General features: G+C 39.2%; 2 protein-coding genes across 3 annotated transcripts; one reads left to right on the forward strand and one right to left on the reverse strand.

Moving 5' to 3' along the window:
* The first annotated feature begins 2,382 nt into the window (after positions 1-2,382).
* Positions 2,383-14,149, forward strand: LOC103420980 (endoribonuclease Dicer homolog 3a-like). Of its 2 annotated transcripts, none has more exons than XM_008359015.4 (25): positions 2,383-2,758; positions 2,859-3,048; positions 3,184-3,297; positions 3,944-4,078; positions 4,191-4,260; positions 4,427-4,491; positions 4,578-4,709; positions 4,810-4,962; positions 5,349-5,478; positions 6,432-6,537; positions 6,611-6,803; positions 6,896-7,056; positions 7,213-7,431; positions 7,535-7,785; positions 8,178-8,449; positions 8,526-9,058; positions 9,136-9,230; positions 9,791-10,017; positions 10,111-10,320; positions 10,443-10,919; positions 11,172-11,441; positions 11,781-12,107; positions 12,500-12,734; positions 13,468-13,579; positions 13,670-14,149. In XM_008359015.4, exons 1-25 carry the CDS (start codon positions 2,667-2,669, stop codon positions 13,866-13,868), a joined length of 4,968 nt encoding a protein of 1,655 aa, XP_008357237.3. In that variant the 5' UTR covers positions 2,383-2,666; the 3' UTR covers positions 13,869-14,149. The 2 variants fall into 2 exon arrangements, with proteins under 2 accessions (XP_008357237.3, XP_028962539.2); XM_029106706.2 differs by having other exon boundaries at positions 2,437-2,758; positions 6,614-6,803.
* Positions 13,928-17,664, reverse strand: LOC103440637 (uncharacterized). Its single transcript, XM_070827113.1, has 10 exons — positions 16,791-17,664; positions 16,569-16,669; positions 16,323-16,425; positions 15,915-16,186; positions 15,675-15,806; positions 15,355-15,477; positions 15,138-15,266; positions 14,779-14,996; positions 14,525-14,678; positions 13,928-14,434 (listed from the first exon to the last, which is right to left on the reverse strand). Exons 1-10 carry the CDS (start codon positions 17,005-17,007, stop codon positions 14,216-14,218), a joined length of 1,668 nt encoding a protein of 555 aa, XP_070683214.1. The 5' UTR covers positions 17,008-17,664; the 3' UTR covers positions 13,928-14,215.
* Positions 17,665-18,091: the final 427 nt, after the last annotated feature.

Genomic DNA, 18,091 nt, shown 5'->3' on the forward strand with positions numbered 1-18,091 from the left:
GAAGTGGACTAGTGGATCCCTCACTTCTATTTCTCTTTTCCTTTTGGCAGATGGCAGATAAGGGGAATAATAATGGAATTATTGTAAGACAGCTTATCTTCTGCCTGGTTTTCCACTAGTGCTCGTGATATTCACAGGAGATGGGATCTGGGTCGGCGACTACCCAACACCTTGTCCAGATCAGACACTGTTGTTGAGATGAAACTCCCTAAAACTTGTGATACTGGTGACACAGGTGAGTCTGTGCTTTTGTCTCTACCTTGCTTTTCAACTGGACCAGTCTCGGAGCTCTGTCAGCCATGGCTGCTTGTGTTCTTATTCTCCAACTGAGCTGCTGGCTTTGGCAAATGAAACTTGCAATTGTAGTAATCGTCGCCAAACAGTGCCCTGAAAGTATCGATAGGCTTTCTTTTAGGGTTCATGGGATTGAATGCCACGCTCATGTCGACCAAAGCTTTAACACGGTCGGGCCGGAACAGGCATAACCACCAGGCCATGACGGCACCCTAGTCGTGGGTGACCAGGAAGACTTGGTCAATACCCAGATGGTCAAGCAGCCCGATAAGGTTGCTGACTATGTGCATGGCCGTGTAGGACGTCGGAGACGGCGGCGCGTCGGTGTCACTGAAGCCTCGGAGGTCGGGGGTTATGCAACGGTATCCCAAGGAAGAGAGAGATGAGCTGGTGGCGCCATGATAAGTTTATATCCGAAAATTTGAGAATGTGAAGACAACATTCAATTACCATCTTGAGTAAAATCCTCAAATATAGACAAGACATCAGCTTTCAGATGCGCAGGTTCAACAATTGGTGCAAATTTTCCCAGGTTTGTAGCAGCAGACCTCCTAACCATAGGCATGTCATCTTAACACAACTGACTGTAAATTGATCGTAGTTCTGTCTTCAACTTATCCACCAAACTTCTTAGGACAACTGGATATGTTGTTGCCTCATTTTTACATGAAAATCGAGACGTTATGATCACTGTCGGCTGCTATCGTAATCGACGACCTTGGAATCCGCGAGCAAGCTGGAGTGCTGAACTATGGACCGTCTGATCGAGTTAATCCACTCATCCTTCTCCTTCTATATTGCATCAGCTGCAGCCTCAAAGTCCAATCTCTCACAAGCACGAACTGCTTCTGACATATGACTAGCTTCACCAGACTCAGTAGATCGAAGTCCTCGTTGGTATTTTTCCTTGAGAAATCGCTCAAAATTTTATTGCTTTGCAGGATCATCGTTGAAGGGTTTTGCAACTTCCAGCATCTCAACAGCATAACTTGGAAGATCGCCATTCTTTCCAAACCCATCAAAATCCTCTCGATTAGATAACTCCGACCCAAATTGGTCCAGCGACATTTGAAACCAATAGCGATAAGTGGCGACTAAAAACAAGGCGACCAAGGCGATGATTACATTGCACATAACTATGGTGGTGAAACTGATTCAAGTCGGCCCATTCTTCTTCTTGCTCTGAAGTAACAGCACCTGCGACTTTATCCATGCCATGAGGTTTGAACTTTAACTCTAATCACGAAATCTTTGGGGGGTTGGTTGGATTGGGTCGCAGTGAGGTTCAAGGGTTTGAATCGGATAGAGAGATTATAGTTGGGTGGGCAATTTTAAGTAACCGGTCTGGTTCTGGGGTTTTGTAGATTCACAGTGGAGGTGAAAAAAATGAAAGAGAACCGACACAACTTTTGGTATCGATTCCCACAGACAGCGCCAAATGTTGATGCACAAAACTGGAGGGGTCTTGGAACAACATAAATCCGACCGTGAATCTGCAAGAAAGTAAAGAATGTATCGTGGTTTAACCCAATGTTTGGGTTACGTTCACATTGATGTTGTTTGTATTTTTTTTCTCTGTATGAATGTATGAATTACAAGTGTGAGGGAGTCCCCTAGAGAAAGAGAGAGTTTGAGAAAGCCTCTATTTAGGGTGAGGATGAGAGCTTCGAATATGAGAGTGAGGCCTTGGGGATCTCAGGCCTCTCCCATTGTGAGAGTGAGGAATCCCTTTTATAGAATAAGAGCTCTTCACTTATTACATATTTGCTCATTTATTTATTAAATAATTATATTTGAGTCATCCGAGTATTTATACAAGGTCTAAATACGGAGGCCCTAAGTATGGTACAAATATAGAGTAAAAATGCAAGAACGCTATTTATTACCATTAGATGAGTTTGAATTTAGAGAGAAAAATGCACTCATGAAGAACGATGAGAGAAATAAAAAGTTTTTTTTTAAATTTATTTTCTTCCCCGAATCCTGTGCTGGCCCGCACTGGAAAGCGGTCACGGTCATAACAATTCCTCGTGCGACGCGTCCAGTCAAGTGTCAACCAAAGCGCGGGACTCCACTAACTAACAAAACGACAACATTTCCAAAAACCAGCACATTTAAAGCAGGCGGGTCGTCCCCCCCTACGTGACCGCTGGCGGATTTTAGCAAAACCCACAAAAGGGCTGCGAAAGTGAGTTACAGAGACAGTCTTAGCTCTCCACTCTCCGTTGCTCTGCAGAAGCAGTGAAGAGAAAGCACCCAATCTCTGGGGCTCACGAGTCACGATTCTCGCGTTCTTCACCTTCCGCCATCTCCTTCCGGCGTCTCTCGCGTTCCCGGCCGGAATCGGAATCAAAGAACGGAGCTTTCACGGCATGGAAGTAGAGGAATCCAATTCCAGCCCCCTCAATCATGCCGCCGATGATGATCAGTCACCGCAGTCGTCCAAGAAATTCAGTCCCAGACGGTCTCTCTCTCAAGCTTTCTCTCTCTCTCTCTAATATTTCTCTCTCTGAATTTGAAGGTTTGTTTTTTACAATGTCAATTTCTCTGGCGTGAATTTTTAGGTATCAGTCGGAGGTGTATGAGGTTGCGCGGCGGAAAAACACGATAGCGGTGCTGGAAACCGGTTCCGGGAAGACGATGATAGCTGTGATGCTCATCAGAGACTACGAAGGCTGCCAAACTATAAATTCAAGTAGTGGTGCCAAAAAATTGATTATTTTCTTGGCTCCAACTGTTCATCTTGTTCACCAAGTATTATTTCTTAATTTTATTCCTATAAATTTTTGCTTTTTATGTGGCTAATGCGTCGTGGTAGGATGCCCTTATGCAATGTGGCTCATTGGTGGTCTTGTAACTTAATGGAATTATATGTTCTTGTGATTGCAGCAATTTAAGGTTATTAAAGAAAGCACAAATTGTAGTGTGGGAGAGTATTATGGAGCCTTGGGGGTGGACTCGTGGACCATGGAGCGCTGGGAAAAGGAAATAAATGAGCACGATGTGAGTTTTCTTCCTTTTTTGTCAAAAGTTGTCCTCTTTATGATTGTTTATTGTTGAGTAATATTGAAAACTATCACAATCTGCATCGGTTCACACTTCTTTTCGATGATTTGAGTGTTTCTTATCCTTTCAATCATTGCCGATAATGTAAGCAGCTAATTGATGCTTCACTTTGCTTAGTTTGTTTCTTTTCGTGCTAGTTATAAGAATCACTTAATTTTCCTTCAGAGGTCATGTAGGCCCGTTTTCCTTCAGAGGTCTGGGAGAGGTCGCACTTGGTGCGATGGCAAGTGCCTTCGCCCATAAGCGGTGGGTCTCGGGTTCGAGACTTGGGAGCAGCCTCTCCATAAATGGGGGTAAGGCTAGCCGACATTCACCTCTCCAGACCCTGCGTAAAGCGGGAGCCTTGTGCACTGGGTACGACCCATTGTTGACGCTTCATTTGTTTGACTTCTAGCATAGCGAGAACTTACTTAGAATGTGAAGAAAATAATTAGCAGGGTAACTTTTCAAAACTATAATTCTCAAAAGAATGGCATTCATGCACCCCTGTGATATGTTAAAAACCTTATAACAAAATAGTATTCTTAATTTTTTTGCAGAGGCTATTAATTTTAAGCGTTTTTGTTTATATATTATCCATTAGGTGCTAGTTATGACCCCCCAAATTCTTTTGGATGCCTTAAGAAAGGCATTCTTGAGTTTGGAAGTGGTATGCTTGATGATTGTTGATGAGTGCCATCGGGCTAATGGGAACCATCCATATACAAAGATAATGAAGGTTAATTTCACTTTTGTGTAATGTTCTTTCAATTCATTTTTGCTTTGTATTGTCTCCTTTATTTCTTTTATAGTTAAGGGTTATCTTGAACAAATAGTTTGTTGTGGTGAAGGAATTTTATCACAAGTCTAGTAAAAAGCCAAGGATTTTTGGCTTGACGGCATCACCTGTTATAAAAAAAGGTAACGTATGGCTATCGTTTATCATTTGTGCTCTCTCTTCCTTCAACCCGTTGTTTGGTTTTTGTGTTTCTAGAGGTTCACTTTTTTACATGTCCATTGTTGAGTCCAAACCTACTGTATCACAAATCTTAGTATGTGCATCTTTATATACAACATTGTGTGTTAGGTGTCTCATCCACAAAGGATTGTGAGGGCCAGTTATCAGAACTTGAAAGCACTTTAGATTCCCAGGTATACAGAAATATTCCAGTAAGATTACTATACATGTAGCAGTTACTGATGGTGATGGTTTAATATCTTGAAATTTGCTTACACAGATTTATACTATTAAGGACATAACAGAGATGGAAGTATGTGTCCCCTTTGCAAAAGAAACATGTAGATTTTATGGCCAAGCATGGTTTCCGTGTTCAGATTTGAAAGAAAAGATGAAAGCCTCTTGGTCCAAGGTATTTCTGCTTTACATGTATATTAACAAATTTACCATTCATTGTTAGCCTACTTTCGTGTGGCAAACTTGTGTGAATACTAACAAACTTACATTGATAGGTTGATGCTTCATTGTCAAAGTTGCAAGAATCAGTAGAAAGTAATGTGAATGACATGGAGGATACAATTAAGACCTTGCGGAAACGAATGTCTAAAGACTACACAAAGATCTTGTATTGCCTTGATGACCTTGGTCTCATATGTACTTACGAGGTATGACTGTAAGTATAATGCATCGGGTGAAAGGTGGTTGTTTTAGGAAAATTAAAGGACCGAGCTGTTGTCACCCTCAGACTGGTTTTTCTTTTCATTCTAAACGAATTCAAGCAGGTCTAATTGCATAATGTGAGCCTTAATGGATAGTTATTATTCAGGTCACACCAAATAGTTTCTATGATACACATGGTGTGACCCATTACCGGGGCTTGGTGCTTTTTATTTATGACTCTGATTATAAGTACTCTTATATAGCCATTTACTGGGATATATCTTACGATAGTAGTACAGGAGAAAGGTCACTTTGTTCTTCCCCAATTCTACTTTATGATCTTTCCTTCTGGTTCTAATTATGAGAACATATAACCTTAATTCTTTTGTAGGCTGTTAAGATCTGTTTAGAGAATGCTCCGAAGTGCAATGAGGTGATTGAACTTTATAGAGAAGGCTCTTTGCAGTGCAGATGTTTTCTTGAGGAAGTGTTTGGTATAATTAAGGAATCATTTCTGCATGGTATGCCATTCTTTAGCTTTCTTTCCTAACTCTTTTATCAGCATTTATACCACACTGGTCTAACTTTATATTAAAAATCATCTGTTAATGATATGCTATAAAGTACTGAAATCTCTCTCTCTCTCTCTCTCTCTCTCTCTCTCTCTCTCTCTCCGTCCATCCCTCCCTCCCTCCCTATATATATATATATATATATATATATTTATTTATTTATGGGTTAGGGTCCAGGGACACTCTTTTGACACATGATTTTGCGGGACCCACTCCATAATCCAACTGTCTATCTTTATGTCTTACCTCAAAGGTCATGTCTACCAAAAACCACCCAAATCCAAAACCACTGTTGGATTAAATTTAGTGTTTCTTTGTAGAACTGTATTCGTTCAATTTCTTCACTACAAATGAATGTCTTAATGGTTTTGGATTTGTCTAATTTTTTTACAAGGATGATGTGCTAAAACATAGACGGCTAGGATAGTTAAAATACCTTACAAAGTGGGCCCTACCGTACAAAGTGTGTGTCAAAAGCGTGTCCCTGGATCCTAACCCTATATATATAATGTCTTTCTCGGTCCCTGTTCTGTTTGCTTTTGTTGTCTTTTCAATTAATAAGGACTTAACACTTTGCTTATTTCTGATAGTGTTTTATCATTGAGATGCTTGAGAATGGATGAATAATGCCATTATTTTGCTGACTATGGGGTGGCATTAGATCATATGATTTTAGCTTTTAAAAGCAAAAGATGCCTGTTCAACAATAATCTTGTAATGTTCAGTTAATAAGGACATAGCACTTTGCTCAGTTCTGATAGTGTTATCATTGACATGCTTGAGAATAGATGAATAATGCCATTATTTTCCCAACATACTTTTTGTTGCCATATAGTTCTGATGATGCAAATCACTCCAATTTTGTTGTAGTAAAATGAGCTATTATTTCCTTCTCTTGTCAGGTTCTGAAAATTTTTTGGATTTCGGGTTTGACTATTTGAAGGCAGTAGATGTGGGCTACATATCTCCAAAATTAAATGAACTTGTTCAAATTTTTCATTCTTTTGGGTAAGACAATACCTTCATTGCGCAATTTCTTATCATTGCAAGTCGCTTTACAATCCATAATGTTTTATTGCAGAAGATCTAGGGAAGTACGGTGCCTCATATTTGTTGATAAAATCATCACAGCTAAAGTGATTGAGAGATTCATTAAGAAGGTTACCTCCCTGTCTCATTTTACGGTTTCCTATTTGACTGGAAGCACTACATCAGTTGACGCTCTGGCGCCGAAAATACAAAAGGAGACATTGGAGTTATTCTGCTCTGGGGCGGTATATGATCTTTTATTTTGTAGGAAAGGAACTGACTCATGAGAAATTTTGACGTTTGCAAACCTGATACTCAATTGACCCCTTCTGAATAGGTCAATTTATTATTTGCTACCGATGTAGTTGAGGAGGGAATTCATGTTCTGAGCTGCTCCTGTGTGGTACGTTTCGACTTGCCAAAGACAGTGCGTAGTTATGTCCAGTCAAGGGGACGAGCTCGGCAAGATAACTCTCAATTCATCACAATGCTGGAGAGGTGAGGCCATCTCTTTATTGTTCCACTTTATTGGCATATGGGTAGTGGATAGATATATATAGAGAATCTTCAGCGAGTTGAAGATTTTCTCTGTAGGTGTCCTTATTGTGTGTTTCTCATGTATGTAATTATTTTCTGAATGTTCATAAAGTACAGGGGAAACAAAAAACAAAGGGATCAACTATATGAGATTGTCAAGAGTGAGTGTTTGCTGACAGATACAGCTGTCAAAAGAGATCCTGAAGCATGCATTTTGAAAGAATGTACTTTGGAGGAAACAAATATATATACTGTGGATTCCACCAGAGCATTAGTCACGGCAGATTCCAGTGTCAGTCTTATACATAAATATTGTGAAACGCTGCCTAGGGATAAGTATGCATCTGCAAACTATTCAGTACTGTTTCTTGAATTTACTGCGTAAAAAAATTAATTCTTTTTGCACCCTTATCTGATTACTCTGTAACTTGTAACTTAGGTACTTCACTCCAAACCCAACTTTTCATTTCTCATATCTTGGAGGGTCTTATGAGTGTAAGATTACATTGCCTCCAAATGCGGCTTTCCAAACTTTAGTTGGCCCTGCATGCAAAAAATCTTCTTTAGCAAAGCAGCTTGTCTGCTTGGAAGCATGTAAGCAGCTACATCAAATGGGTGCCCTGAATGACCATCTTCTCCCAGTCATTGATGTGCCCGATGTGAAAAGAAAAGAGGAAGCTTCTGGTGCAGGTACTATCTGAGAAAATCAGTGTATGATTGTTCGCTGATGCACAATGAACTTAAGTTGCTTTTTATGAGTCAGTCATTCTTTGACTTATGTTTATGAATGATCACTTTCTATTTGTTTTCTATTGTGGCTTCAAGTCAACAAGTTGTTCCTTGGCCTAATGTTTGGTGTCATTTGCTTTAAATTTAACTGCTAAATATAAACTGGGCGGCCAAAATGTTTTGGTTATCACATCTGTATTCACTTTCTAAATCAGCTTTATCCCTGTCTTACTGCAGCTTGATTTGTGTTTTGGCACCCCATATTGCATGTGGCTATGTGCTGATGCAGTTTCTGTTCCTACTTTTCTTGTTCTCATCTTTTTAATTTAAATAATTGTATTTGGTCTTTAAAGGAACTACTAAAAGGAAGGAACTACATGGTACAACTGGCATTCGTATGCTATCTGGAACTTGGGGGGAGAAACTTGATGGTGCTATTTTTCAGGCATATAAGTTTGACTTCTCCTGTAATATTGCCAGTGAATTGTATTCTGGATTTGTTTTTCTCATTGAATCGAAGCTTGCTGATGATGTGGGGAATATCAAATTGGATCTTTACCTGCTTTCGAAGACAGTTAAGGCTTCTGTTTCTTCCTGTGGGGAGGTTCATTTGGACGGGGAACAGGTACAACTTAAGCTGTTGAACTCAAATTTGTTTCATTTCGTGGTAGTACTTACTGGAACTAGTATTTTCTTAACAGATGGAAAAAGCAAAGTGCTTCCAGGAATTTTTCTTTAATGGATTGTTTGGGAAATTGTATGGAACCAAATCGGCTAGAAAACAGAGAGAACTTTTACTGGAGAAAGAAACAAGAAAACTGTGGACTCCATCATGCTTATATTTGCTTCTTCCGGTTGAGACATTGAATGATTCAAAAGATGAATCCTGGAGAATAAATTGGGCAGGGATCAACTCTTGTGTTTCTGTGGTAGAGTTCTTAAAGAGAAACTCGTCTTTGGGTAGTCACCAGTGTAACGTTGACACAGGGAGTTCAGTTCCAAGTAGAACTGTCTCATCTGAGACTGAGTGCAGCAGTGCGGGGATAGTTCACTTTGCTAATTGCTCTGTTGATGTAAAAAATCTCGAAGATACGGTGGTGGTGGCTATCCATACTGGAAGAATCTACTCAGTTTATGAGGTTATGAGTAACACTTCGGCTGAGAGTCCTTTTGATGGAAAGAAAGACAATGTACCATCACAATATACTTCATTTTCTGAGTACTTCAACAAAAAGTAAGTTATTTTATACCTTGTGTGATGTTTTAGTAATATTACTGTGCAATTTTCTTAATGATGTTAATTCTGTTCAGATATGGGATTGTGCTCCTATATCCTGGTCAGCCTCTGTTGCGACTGAAACAAAGTCATAATCCGCACAACCTTCTTGTGAACTTCAATGGTGAAGGTTTGTTGATTTGCATGCTTGATCTTTTAGCAATATACCTTATTATTTTTTGTAAGCACCCGTTCTTTAATTTATATTTGTATCTATAAAGTTTTTCATGAAACTGTTGTTCATGTCCCTTCTATTGTATTTCCCCATGTTATAACATTGATTGAAGCAGAAAATTGGCCTAACAGTGCATATATGTATTATGTACTGAGTGAAAATACCATCTTAGTTCTGCTTCTTCTACTCCCACTAGTTACTAAAACTTAAAGTTAGACAGCTGCTTACGTGGTTTCTTGCAAGTAATGGTACTCAATATTGTTATGAAGTATATCATTTGAAAGTGTGGTCTTGCGGATGGTGGGATTGGGTGTTTTGACTTATTGAGCATGTGGTCCTTTTACAATCATATTAATAAATCTATGTGATGCAAGTTGTTGAAGAGTAAATGGAGGTGACAGAAGGTTGTGGGTGTGAGTAATTGACTTGTTGCAGTGTGAGTTACATGCTGTTGAAGCTATGTTAGCAATACAATTGCGTTTTGTATGTTTGGTTGCTAATATTCAACTGGGCAGGTGGTAATGGTAAGACGTTGCAATCTGGCGTTGTTATTGGAAAGCAGCGCATGTATGCTCACATGCCACCTGAGCTTCTAGTCACTATTGGTGTCCCAAGAGACGTTCTAAAGTCATGTTATTTACTACCATCGTTGATTCATCGCTTGGAGTCCCTGATGCTAGCCAGTCAACTTAGAGAAGATATTAATTATCATTGTAGCAGCTTTGGGATATCAAGCTCATTGGTATGTCATCTCTTTAGAGACTATGTGACTTGCCCTTTTATCTTTCTAATAGAGTAATAAGATTTATTATCTGAATGATGTTTTTGTGATCAGATTCTAGAAGCACTTACAACACTAAGATGTAATGATGATTTTTCTATGGAGCGCCTGGAATTGCTTGGTGATTCAATTTTAAAATATACCGTGAGCTGCCACCTCTTTCTCAAATATCCCAAAAAGCATGAAGGACAGTTAACTAACTATCGCATGCTGACTATTTGTAACTCAAACCTACATAGATTGGGAATGAATCGCAAGTTACAGGTATTTCCCTTGTACCGCATGCTGTCTATGGCTTATATTTATTCACTCGGGTACTGATGTTCAAGCTCATGTTGTACTGATATTCAAGCTCTTGTCATAATGGCTTTGCAATTTTTTAATAGGGATATATCCGTGATGGTGCATTTGACCCATGTCGTTGGGTTGCTCCAGGGCAGATTTCTCTACGACCTGTTCCTTGTAATTGTGGAGTGGAGACTTTAGAAGTACCATTAGATAGCAAATTCCAAACAGAAGACCCGAAAGTTGTGGTTGGAAAGAGCTGTGATAAGGGCCATAGATGGATGTGTTCAAAAACAATCTCTGATTGTGTTGAAGCCCTTATAGGAGCATACTATGTTGCTGGTGGATTGCCTGCTGCCTTGCATGTGATGAAGTGGCTCGATATTGATGTAGAACTTGAACCTTCCTTGGTTGCTGATGCAATTACTACGGCATCTCTTCATTTGTACACCCCGAAAGCTAATGAGATTGCAGTCTTGGAGTCAAAGCTTCACTATGAATTTTCTACCAAGGGTCTGTTACTGGAGGCCATGACACATGCATCTGACCAAGAATCAGGAGGTGGCTACTGTTATGAGGTATACTGAGAGTTCTATGTGGAGTTGCCTTGATTGACTCTTTACCTTTTCACTTATTTTTTTCCTCATATGGTTTACAACAATAACAAGGAAAATTGTTGTGAGCTTGGAAACAGAAATTGACCAATTAATCTACTATGAAAATGAATCTTTGATAGATTATTCGTTTTACCTACAAGTAATAAATGACCTAGTATAGAACGAGAGTGAAAATTCCATATTACTTCTCTTAACTTCTTGAATTTTCAACAGCGACTTGAATTTCTAGGCGACTCTGTGTTGGACCTGCTTATCACAAGGCATCTCTATCATAGCCACACAGATATTGATCCAGGCGAGTTAACTGACTTGCGCTCAGCTTCTGTTAATAATGAAAGTTTTGCGCAAGTTGCTGTTAGACATGACCTCCAGCAGCATCTGCAACATGCATCGATGTTACTTCTAAGTCAGATAACAGAATATGTGAAGTCTCTTTCAGAACCTGACAATGGTACCACACTTCAAGGCACCAAAGGTCCTAAGGTACGATCTCACTCAATGTCCAAAGTTTTTTCTTCAATACTTTTGAAAGGTTTCCTTGAGCTTTTGTTTTCAGGTTTTGCTAAAAGATTGAATGTCTGCTTCTTTTAGGCAGTCACCTTTTTATCTTTATTTGGTTCTTTCAGCTTTCTAATTTAAAATTTACGGTCTGGAGGGATCCTTTTGTATACTTCCCATGTATTTTTGCCATGGTTCCTTTTCAAGTCAAATATCATGACTAAAATCTCTATTGTTATTATCATTGTGTTACCATTGTCACAACGATTGTTACTACTATATTATATATTATTGTTTTTGTGATCATGAATAGTATCTGTGCAGGCTCTCGGAGACATGGTGGAAAGTATTGCAGGGGCTATTCTAATTGATACCAAACTTAATCTTGATGAAGTGTGGAGAATTTTTGAGCCACTATTATCTCCAATTGTGACTCCTGACAAACTTGAGCTACCTCCACTACGGGAGCTGATTGAATTATGCGACTTGTTCGGGTACTATAAAAAAGAGAAGTGTACCAATAAGGGTGAAACAGTTAATGCGGAGCTTACTGTACAACTGAAAGATGTTCTGTTGACTGGAGAGGGGTGCGATCGGACTAAAAAAGGTGCAAAAGGAGAAGCAGCTCGTCGTTTACTCAAGAAACTTGAGGTTTGTTGGTTTTCTAAATGTCTGTTAGTTTTTATTTGGTTGTGGGAATGAGAATCGAAAGGGGATCAGGAAAAGAATGAAATTGATTGTAATATTTGCTTGTAACTTGATCCCAATTTGGAAATTTTGGCTCATGTTTCAAGCTGGGGCTCCAGTGTTAGGATTTCTGGGTTCTAGGGTCAAAGCCAGGGTTTCAGGGTCTAGGGTTCTGAGTCCTAGGTTCAGGATTTTGGGGCCCAGAACTAGTCTGGGGTCCAGATTTTTTGTTCACGTGTCTTGGTTCAGATCTGAGGTACCAAATTGTTGCCAATGAGTAGTCTGCTGCATCTCTCTGATTGTTAAGTTCCCTTCACTAAACGTTGTTAATACTGTATTACTTTGTTATGGAACAGGAAAGAGGTATTTCATTTTCCAAGAAGAGGAAACTGGATGCTAACCAAGTAGGTGATTCCTCTTCCCTTGACATCAACCATAAGGTCAGCGACCAAGCAACTGTCAAAGATTCTTCAGCGTTAATGGTCTATAAAAGGCGAAAGACAACTGAAATGCCTCTAGCTGCTCCACCAGCTGGAGTTTCTCCTTCAGTAATTGCCAGGAAAACCTCTAGCCCCAACAATGCCGCCCCAGGTTTGCACCATTTATTCGTTCTCATTTTCTATAATTGAAGCGATCCCAACTTTTGAGAGGATTTTTTATACTCTCTACAAATTAGTGCAAAGGTCCATGATATTTGACATTTTTGCATGATAATCTCTTTCTTCCTGTTTGTTCAAACGGGTGATATGCATTCCAAATTGTATGATTAACGTTCAAAACTGTTTTTCACAAATGAAATGGCAAATTGATAGATCACTGGAATGCATAAAAGCATTTGCTTTTCTTAATCTACTTCATGCTCCCTGACAAGATCAAGGATTGCTTTAAGGCCTAGTTTGGTACTAAGGTGATTCTGAAAAAAGCTGGTATTAAAAGAAGCTGGGAGCTGTTTTTGTGTTTGGTAAACATTCAGCTTCAACTTTTTTTCACAGTTTTGGATGAAAAAAAGCCAAAAACAGAAGCTGCAAAACCTAGCTTTGAAAAACCGGCTTTTTTCCACATCTGTTTTACATAAAAGTTTACCAAACACTATAATATTGTTTTTTTTTTTTTTCAAAAGCACTTTTACAAAAAAGTTTATCAAACACTCTGCTGCTTTATTTCACAGCTGCATATTTTCACAGCACAGCAATACCAAACCAGCCCTAAGTGGCTTCATTTCTTTAGAGATTCAGATAGGAGCTATGGCTTATCATATGTTATTATTAAGCATTATCCTATGTTATTAATCTACTTCATGCTCGCTGCGGATTCTTTTATGCAGTCATTAAAGCAATCAACATGAAGAAAGGAGGGCCTCGATCTGCTCTTTTTGCTCTGTGCATGAAACAACAGTGGCCAAAGCCGGGCTTTAAAATAACAGAAACTCAGTCAAGGTTAGTCCATAACCGAATCCTACAAATCTACTACAAAATTGTGTTTTAATTTATATTATTTTGGCCTCACAACCGTCTTTCTTCCCATAGAACTCCATTCACATTTGGTGAAAGCTCAACCAAGTACTTCAACAGTTTTGTCGCACAAGTAACCTTGCACATACCCAACTCCGGCGTCATTGAATGCACAGGAGATGCTAGACCTGACAAGGGGAGTTCAGAAGATTCTGCAGCCGTCGTCTTGTTTCAAGAGCTTCAACGACAGGGAAGAGTTGTAATTGCTGGGTGATAAGATAACATATCTTTTTCCGGCTAGTTTCATAATTTAAGAATCGGAGGGTTTAATAATTTCCGAATCCACCATCCCAGTTATCTTTGTTCATATGGAACAGTTGGGATCTGGCATTGCCATGAATGCATGGAGCATGGTTAATCTCAATGCAAGTAGATTAACGTCACCAGGAAAAAGAACTGTAAATTATGTGCTGCCTTCACCCCCTTTTACTCTCCTTTCTCTTACTCTATGTACTTAGTTTTTATCTATGAATAAAGACGACAAAAGTTTCGAAATCATGGTCTTGAAGAACTTTAGTTTGAGCTCCTTCAAGACTTTTCCAAGTGAGGGGAAGATGATCTTTAGGCTCTAATCAACAGCTCATACACATTGCCGCTGTTCTCTCCGTTGACGCGCTTCAACATTTCAAAACTTTTACGACTGCCTACAAAGTCAATCCGCTTAAAAATTGCATAACCGCGTTTTGCTGTTTCTTTACCGGAGTACACTGATCGAAGCCGGTCAGCATGCCTTGAATCGGTGTGGATTGCAGACTCTATTTCAAGGGCTGACATGTTCTCCTGCAGTACAAACACACATGAGATTTATAAGACCTTCCCTCCATTAAGCCAGTGACACAGTATTCCGGAGGGGAATGTCTTGTTGTGTACCTGATAAAATGCATAGATATGATCCAACACCTGCAAGCATGTGAACCCGTTATCGCTGACAAATGTTCTAGAGGATGGCCCCATCTCAGCAAATCGGTCGACAGGAAACAGGATAGTAAGAAAATGGTTTTTGAATATCAATTCAGATTTCTCACTGCAGACAAATACAGAAAAGAGAACTGGTGTGAGATGATATAACAAGTTGGGGAAATTTATTTCATTTGGAAGTGAGAAGGAAGAAGATGATTAACAACCTTTCCTTGAGAGGCCTGGTTAAGTTTGCAAATGAAGCTTCGGAATCCTTTCCATCACCTTTTGCATCAAAGAATACAGATGTATGACGTTCGCTATCATCTTCAACACTGACACTTTCGGTGTAGATTGAAGCCGTTGATGTTGGTTCGGATATTGACCAGCAGATTGAATCCAAAAGGCTGCTAGGTGTTATTGGACGCATTGGCGTTTGGCAAGTCTGCGAGAAGAAGGCACATAAATAAGAGGGTTCACCATGAAATTTTTTCACAACAGATGTAACGAATTCACTTACGAGGCACTAAAGAAGAAGCATAGATTGATCATACACCAAAGAGAATCCAACAAAATTAATCATTACCTGCATACGGAGACCGCGACGATTTCTGACCCCAGTTTTAGCAGAATTCACAATCTGTTGTCTCTTTTCATGGCTTGCTTTATTTCTATAAGCTTGAACATCTTCAGGGAGTTTTCCCTCATCCGTATCCTTTTAGTTAAACAAAAACTATTGTTAAAATACGAACTTGGGCATACCAAAATTATATGACTAATTCATCCATTGTGTAGAATGATACCCCATCTGCAATGCCATTCTGCAGCTCTTCAAGCATTGTACCAACTTGCCTGGCCAAATCTGCAGACATGTGCACAAGCCGTTGCACATACTTCTCCTTGGCTGTTTTCAACACCCACAGTGGCTGTGACACATCAAACACCAAATAAATTTCATCGTATACAAAAATTATACAAGGCACCCCCGAAATCTCTAAATTACAAGTGATTTCATCAGTTGTCTTAAGAAACAAGGAGGAAAAATATGAAGACAGCCAAAAGTTGTTATAGTGTGTAAACGGTGCTGATTCGAATAAACCAAAGAATGTATAGCAGGACTCACTGTAACGATATTGCTTGAATGGCCAAGATATTTACGGCTAGAAGACCCTTCGCACACCACATGACTGGCTTTGCAACCAACAAACCATTGATCTACAAATGTGGCACCCTCTCTACTAGCAGCCTCCGTAACCTTGCAAAACAGACGAAACGGTACAGGTAAAACAAGGATAACAAAAGACTAAAGAGAAGTTTGTGTTTCAAAAGAAACCAAGCAACTTTTGTCTAGAAATAACTTTACCCTTTTCCTCAGTTTGGATGAAATGTCCAAGTCAACATACATTGAGTGACCAGACAGAGTAGAGTGACTAGAGTCAGTATTTCTGGTAGACTCTCTTCCGGGAGAGGATAAACGTGGTTCTTCAATCGTGTCCAACGGCTTGGCTCCATGAACACCAACAGGAAGACAAGTGTTTTCTGTGCCAATAAACCCAACGAACCTATTCAACTCATCCAAACGCATACCATTCTCCCCAAAACTCTTGATACTGTAAAGTGATTCACTCAGCCTCACTGAAACACACAAAAGCAAATGGATTTAGGCTGACTAATCAAGTAATATATACCAATACCAATAGAGCGTTTCTCGCCAAACCAACGTAAAACTTAAGAAATGAAGGTAGCATGTAAGTAAGATGGTCTTTCTTACCATTCTTCCTAACACTATCCACAAACCATCCAATGGTAACAATGGACAGACCATTTTTTGATCCATGCTTCATAGCATGCTCAAACTTGCGTCCACCGAAGCTGTAAAACTAGTTAAAGATTGCACTCAAGCCTTACAATTTACACAAACAATAACACCAAATGTATCAAAACACTGATGAATTTCTCCCAAATATTAATATACCAAAAACAAAACAAAAAACGAAAGTTCGATGATTTCGAAAATTAAGGATATTTGGACCACCAAATGGGTACATTGAGGATCCAACTGAGTGCTATACTGGCCACTTAATCTCTCAGTTGCTTCCTTAACTTGTTTCCTTGCTTCTGCCAAAGCAACAATGACTAATATTAACAGCTACAAATTCTATCAAATATAAATATGAAAACACATTCAATCCATCACATAGAAAAATTAGCAGGCAGAAGTCAAAGCCTTTTCTTTTACCTTTGGATAGGCCAGTAACGCAGATAACAAGGCCGGCAAAGGGTCCGCCGCCTGATCGAGCCACCGCCTCCGACCCAATAGAGGATACGGCCGGCGATGCTGGCTCAAATGGTTGCAGAGCTTTAGAGGAAGGCAATGGAGATGGTAATCCAACAGACAGCCATGAGCAACCATTGCTCTTCACCACTTCCACTCTTCCACCGGCACCGCCACCCATTACAAATTCACCATTACCCGCCAAGTCTCCGTTCAACTTTCCGATAAAAATTGCAAAATAAATATTACACAAGGTGAAATTAACACCAGCATTCCATGAACTTAGAAAAAACTCAGAAAATCTCAAAAGGGTAAGTGGAAAAAAGGACAAAGAACAACAATTGATGGGTGCGCGGGAAAAAAAGGTTTTTGAATGAAGTAAAAATTGAGCAAACCCAATTGAGAAATGGAAGAAATGATGCAACCCAGCAACGAAAATTGAAGAAAAAAATTGCAGAGATGGCGGAATAAGAATCTTATTCGAAAGGGAAAAAGATAAAGCAAACAAAGTGGTTGGCAGGCAGTGAGAGGTAGAGAGAGTCAGATATTCAGAGAGGTTGCAGACAAAGAGTGAATTTTGGGTTTGGAGACTGCGCAAGTAAATTCGCTTTCGAACACAAAACAAACGGAATGACTGAATGAATCTGAAAAAGATGGATTCTTTAGGGGGAGAGAGAGTGAGGGAGAGACAGCGAAAAAAGAGAGTTTTTGAATTTCGTGCCGTTTGTGTAAGATTTTGAGTATTTACTTGCTTTATTTGCTTCTTTTTTGCAAAGTTTGGTTCGAGGAAACGGGAATTGCAACGCAAATTGCAAAGCGAATTCAAAGTGCCAGAGAGGCTTTGGTCAAAACGCTTTTTGTTTTCTCAATTGGGCCTGTGATTTTGTTTTATGGGTGAGCATCTCTGTATTCGAAACGTATACTTCAATTAATTATATGAGTTTAATATTAGAAGTTAGATTGATAATTTCTTTTGTATTTTTTGCTTACAATCAGTCGTACATAAGAGTATAACTCAAGTTATACATCTCACACACTCATTTTTATTTAGTCGTGTGGTGAAAAAACTATTAATTGTAATCCTGTGATGAAATTCGTTATCAATCATAGTTTAAATTAGATTTTTTCTCATTCTTCTGTCATTTGTAAGGGCAGAATTGTTATTTTTGTTTTTATTGATTTCATCAACCAATCATAAAGCGTCATATGGACATAAATTGTTTTTATTTTTTAAACTTTTAGAGCTATAATAAAAGAATAAATAA

This window comes from Malus domestica, chromosome 08, assembly GCF_042453785.1.
Source record: "Malus domestica chromosome 08, GDT2T_hap1".
Taxonomy (NCBI): domain Eukaryota; kingdom Viridiplantae; phylum Streptophyta; class Magnoliopsida; order Rosales; family Rosaceae; genus Malus; species Malus domestica.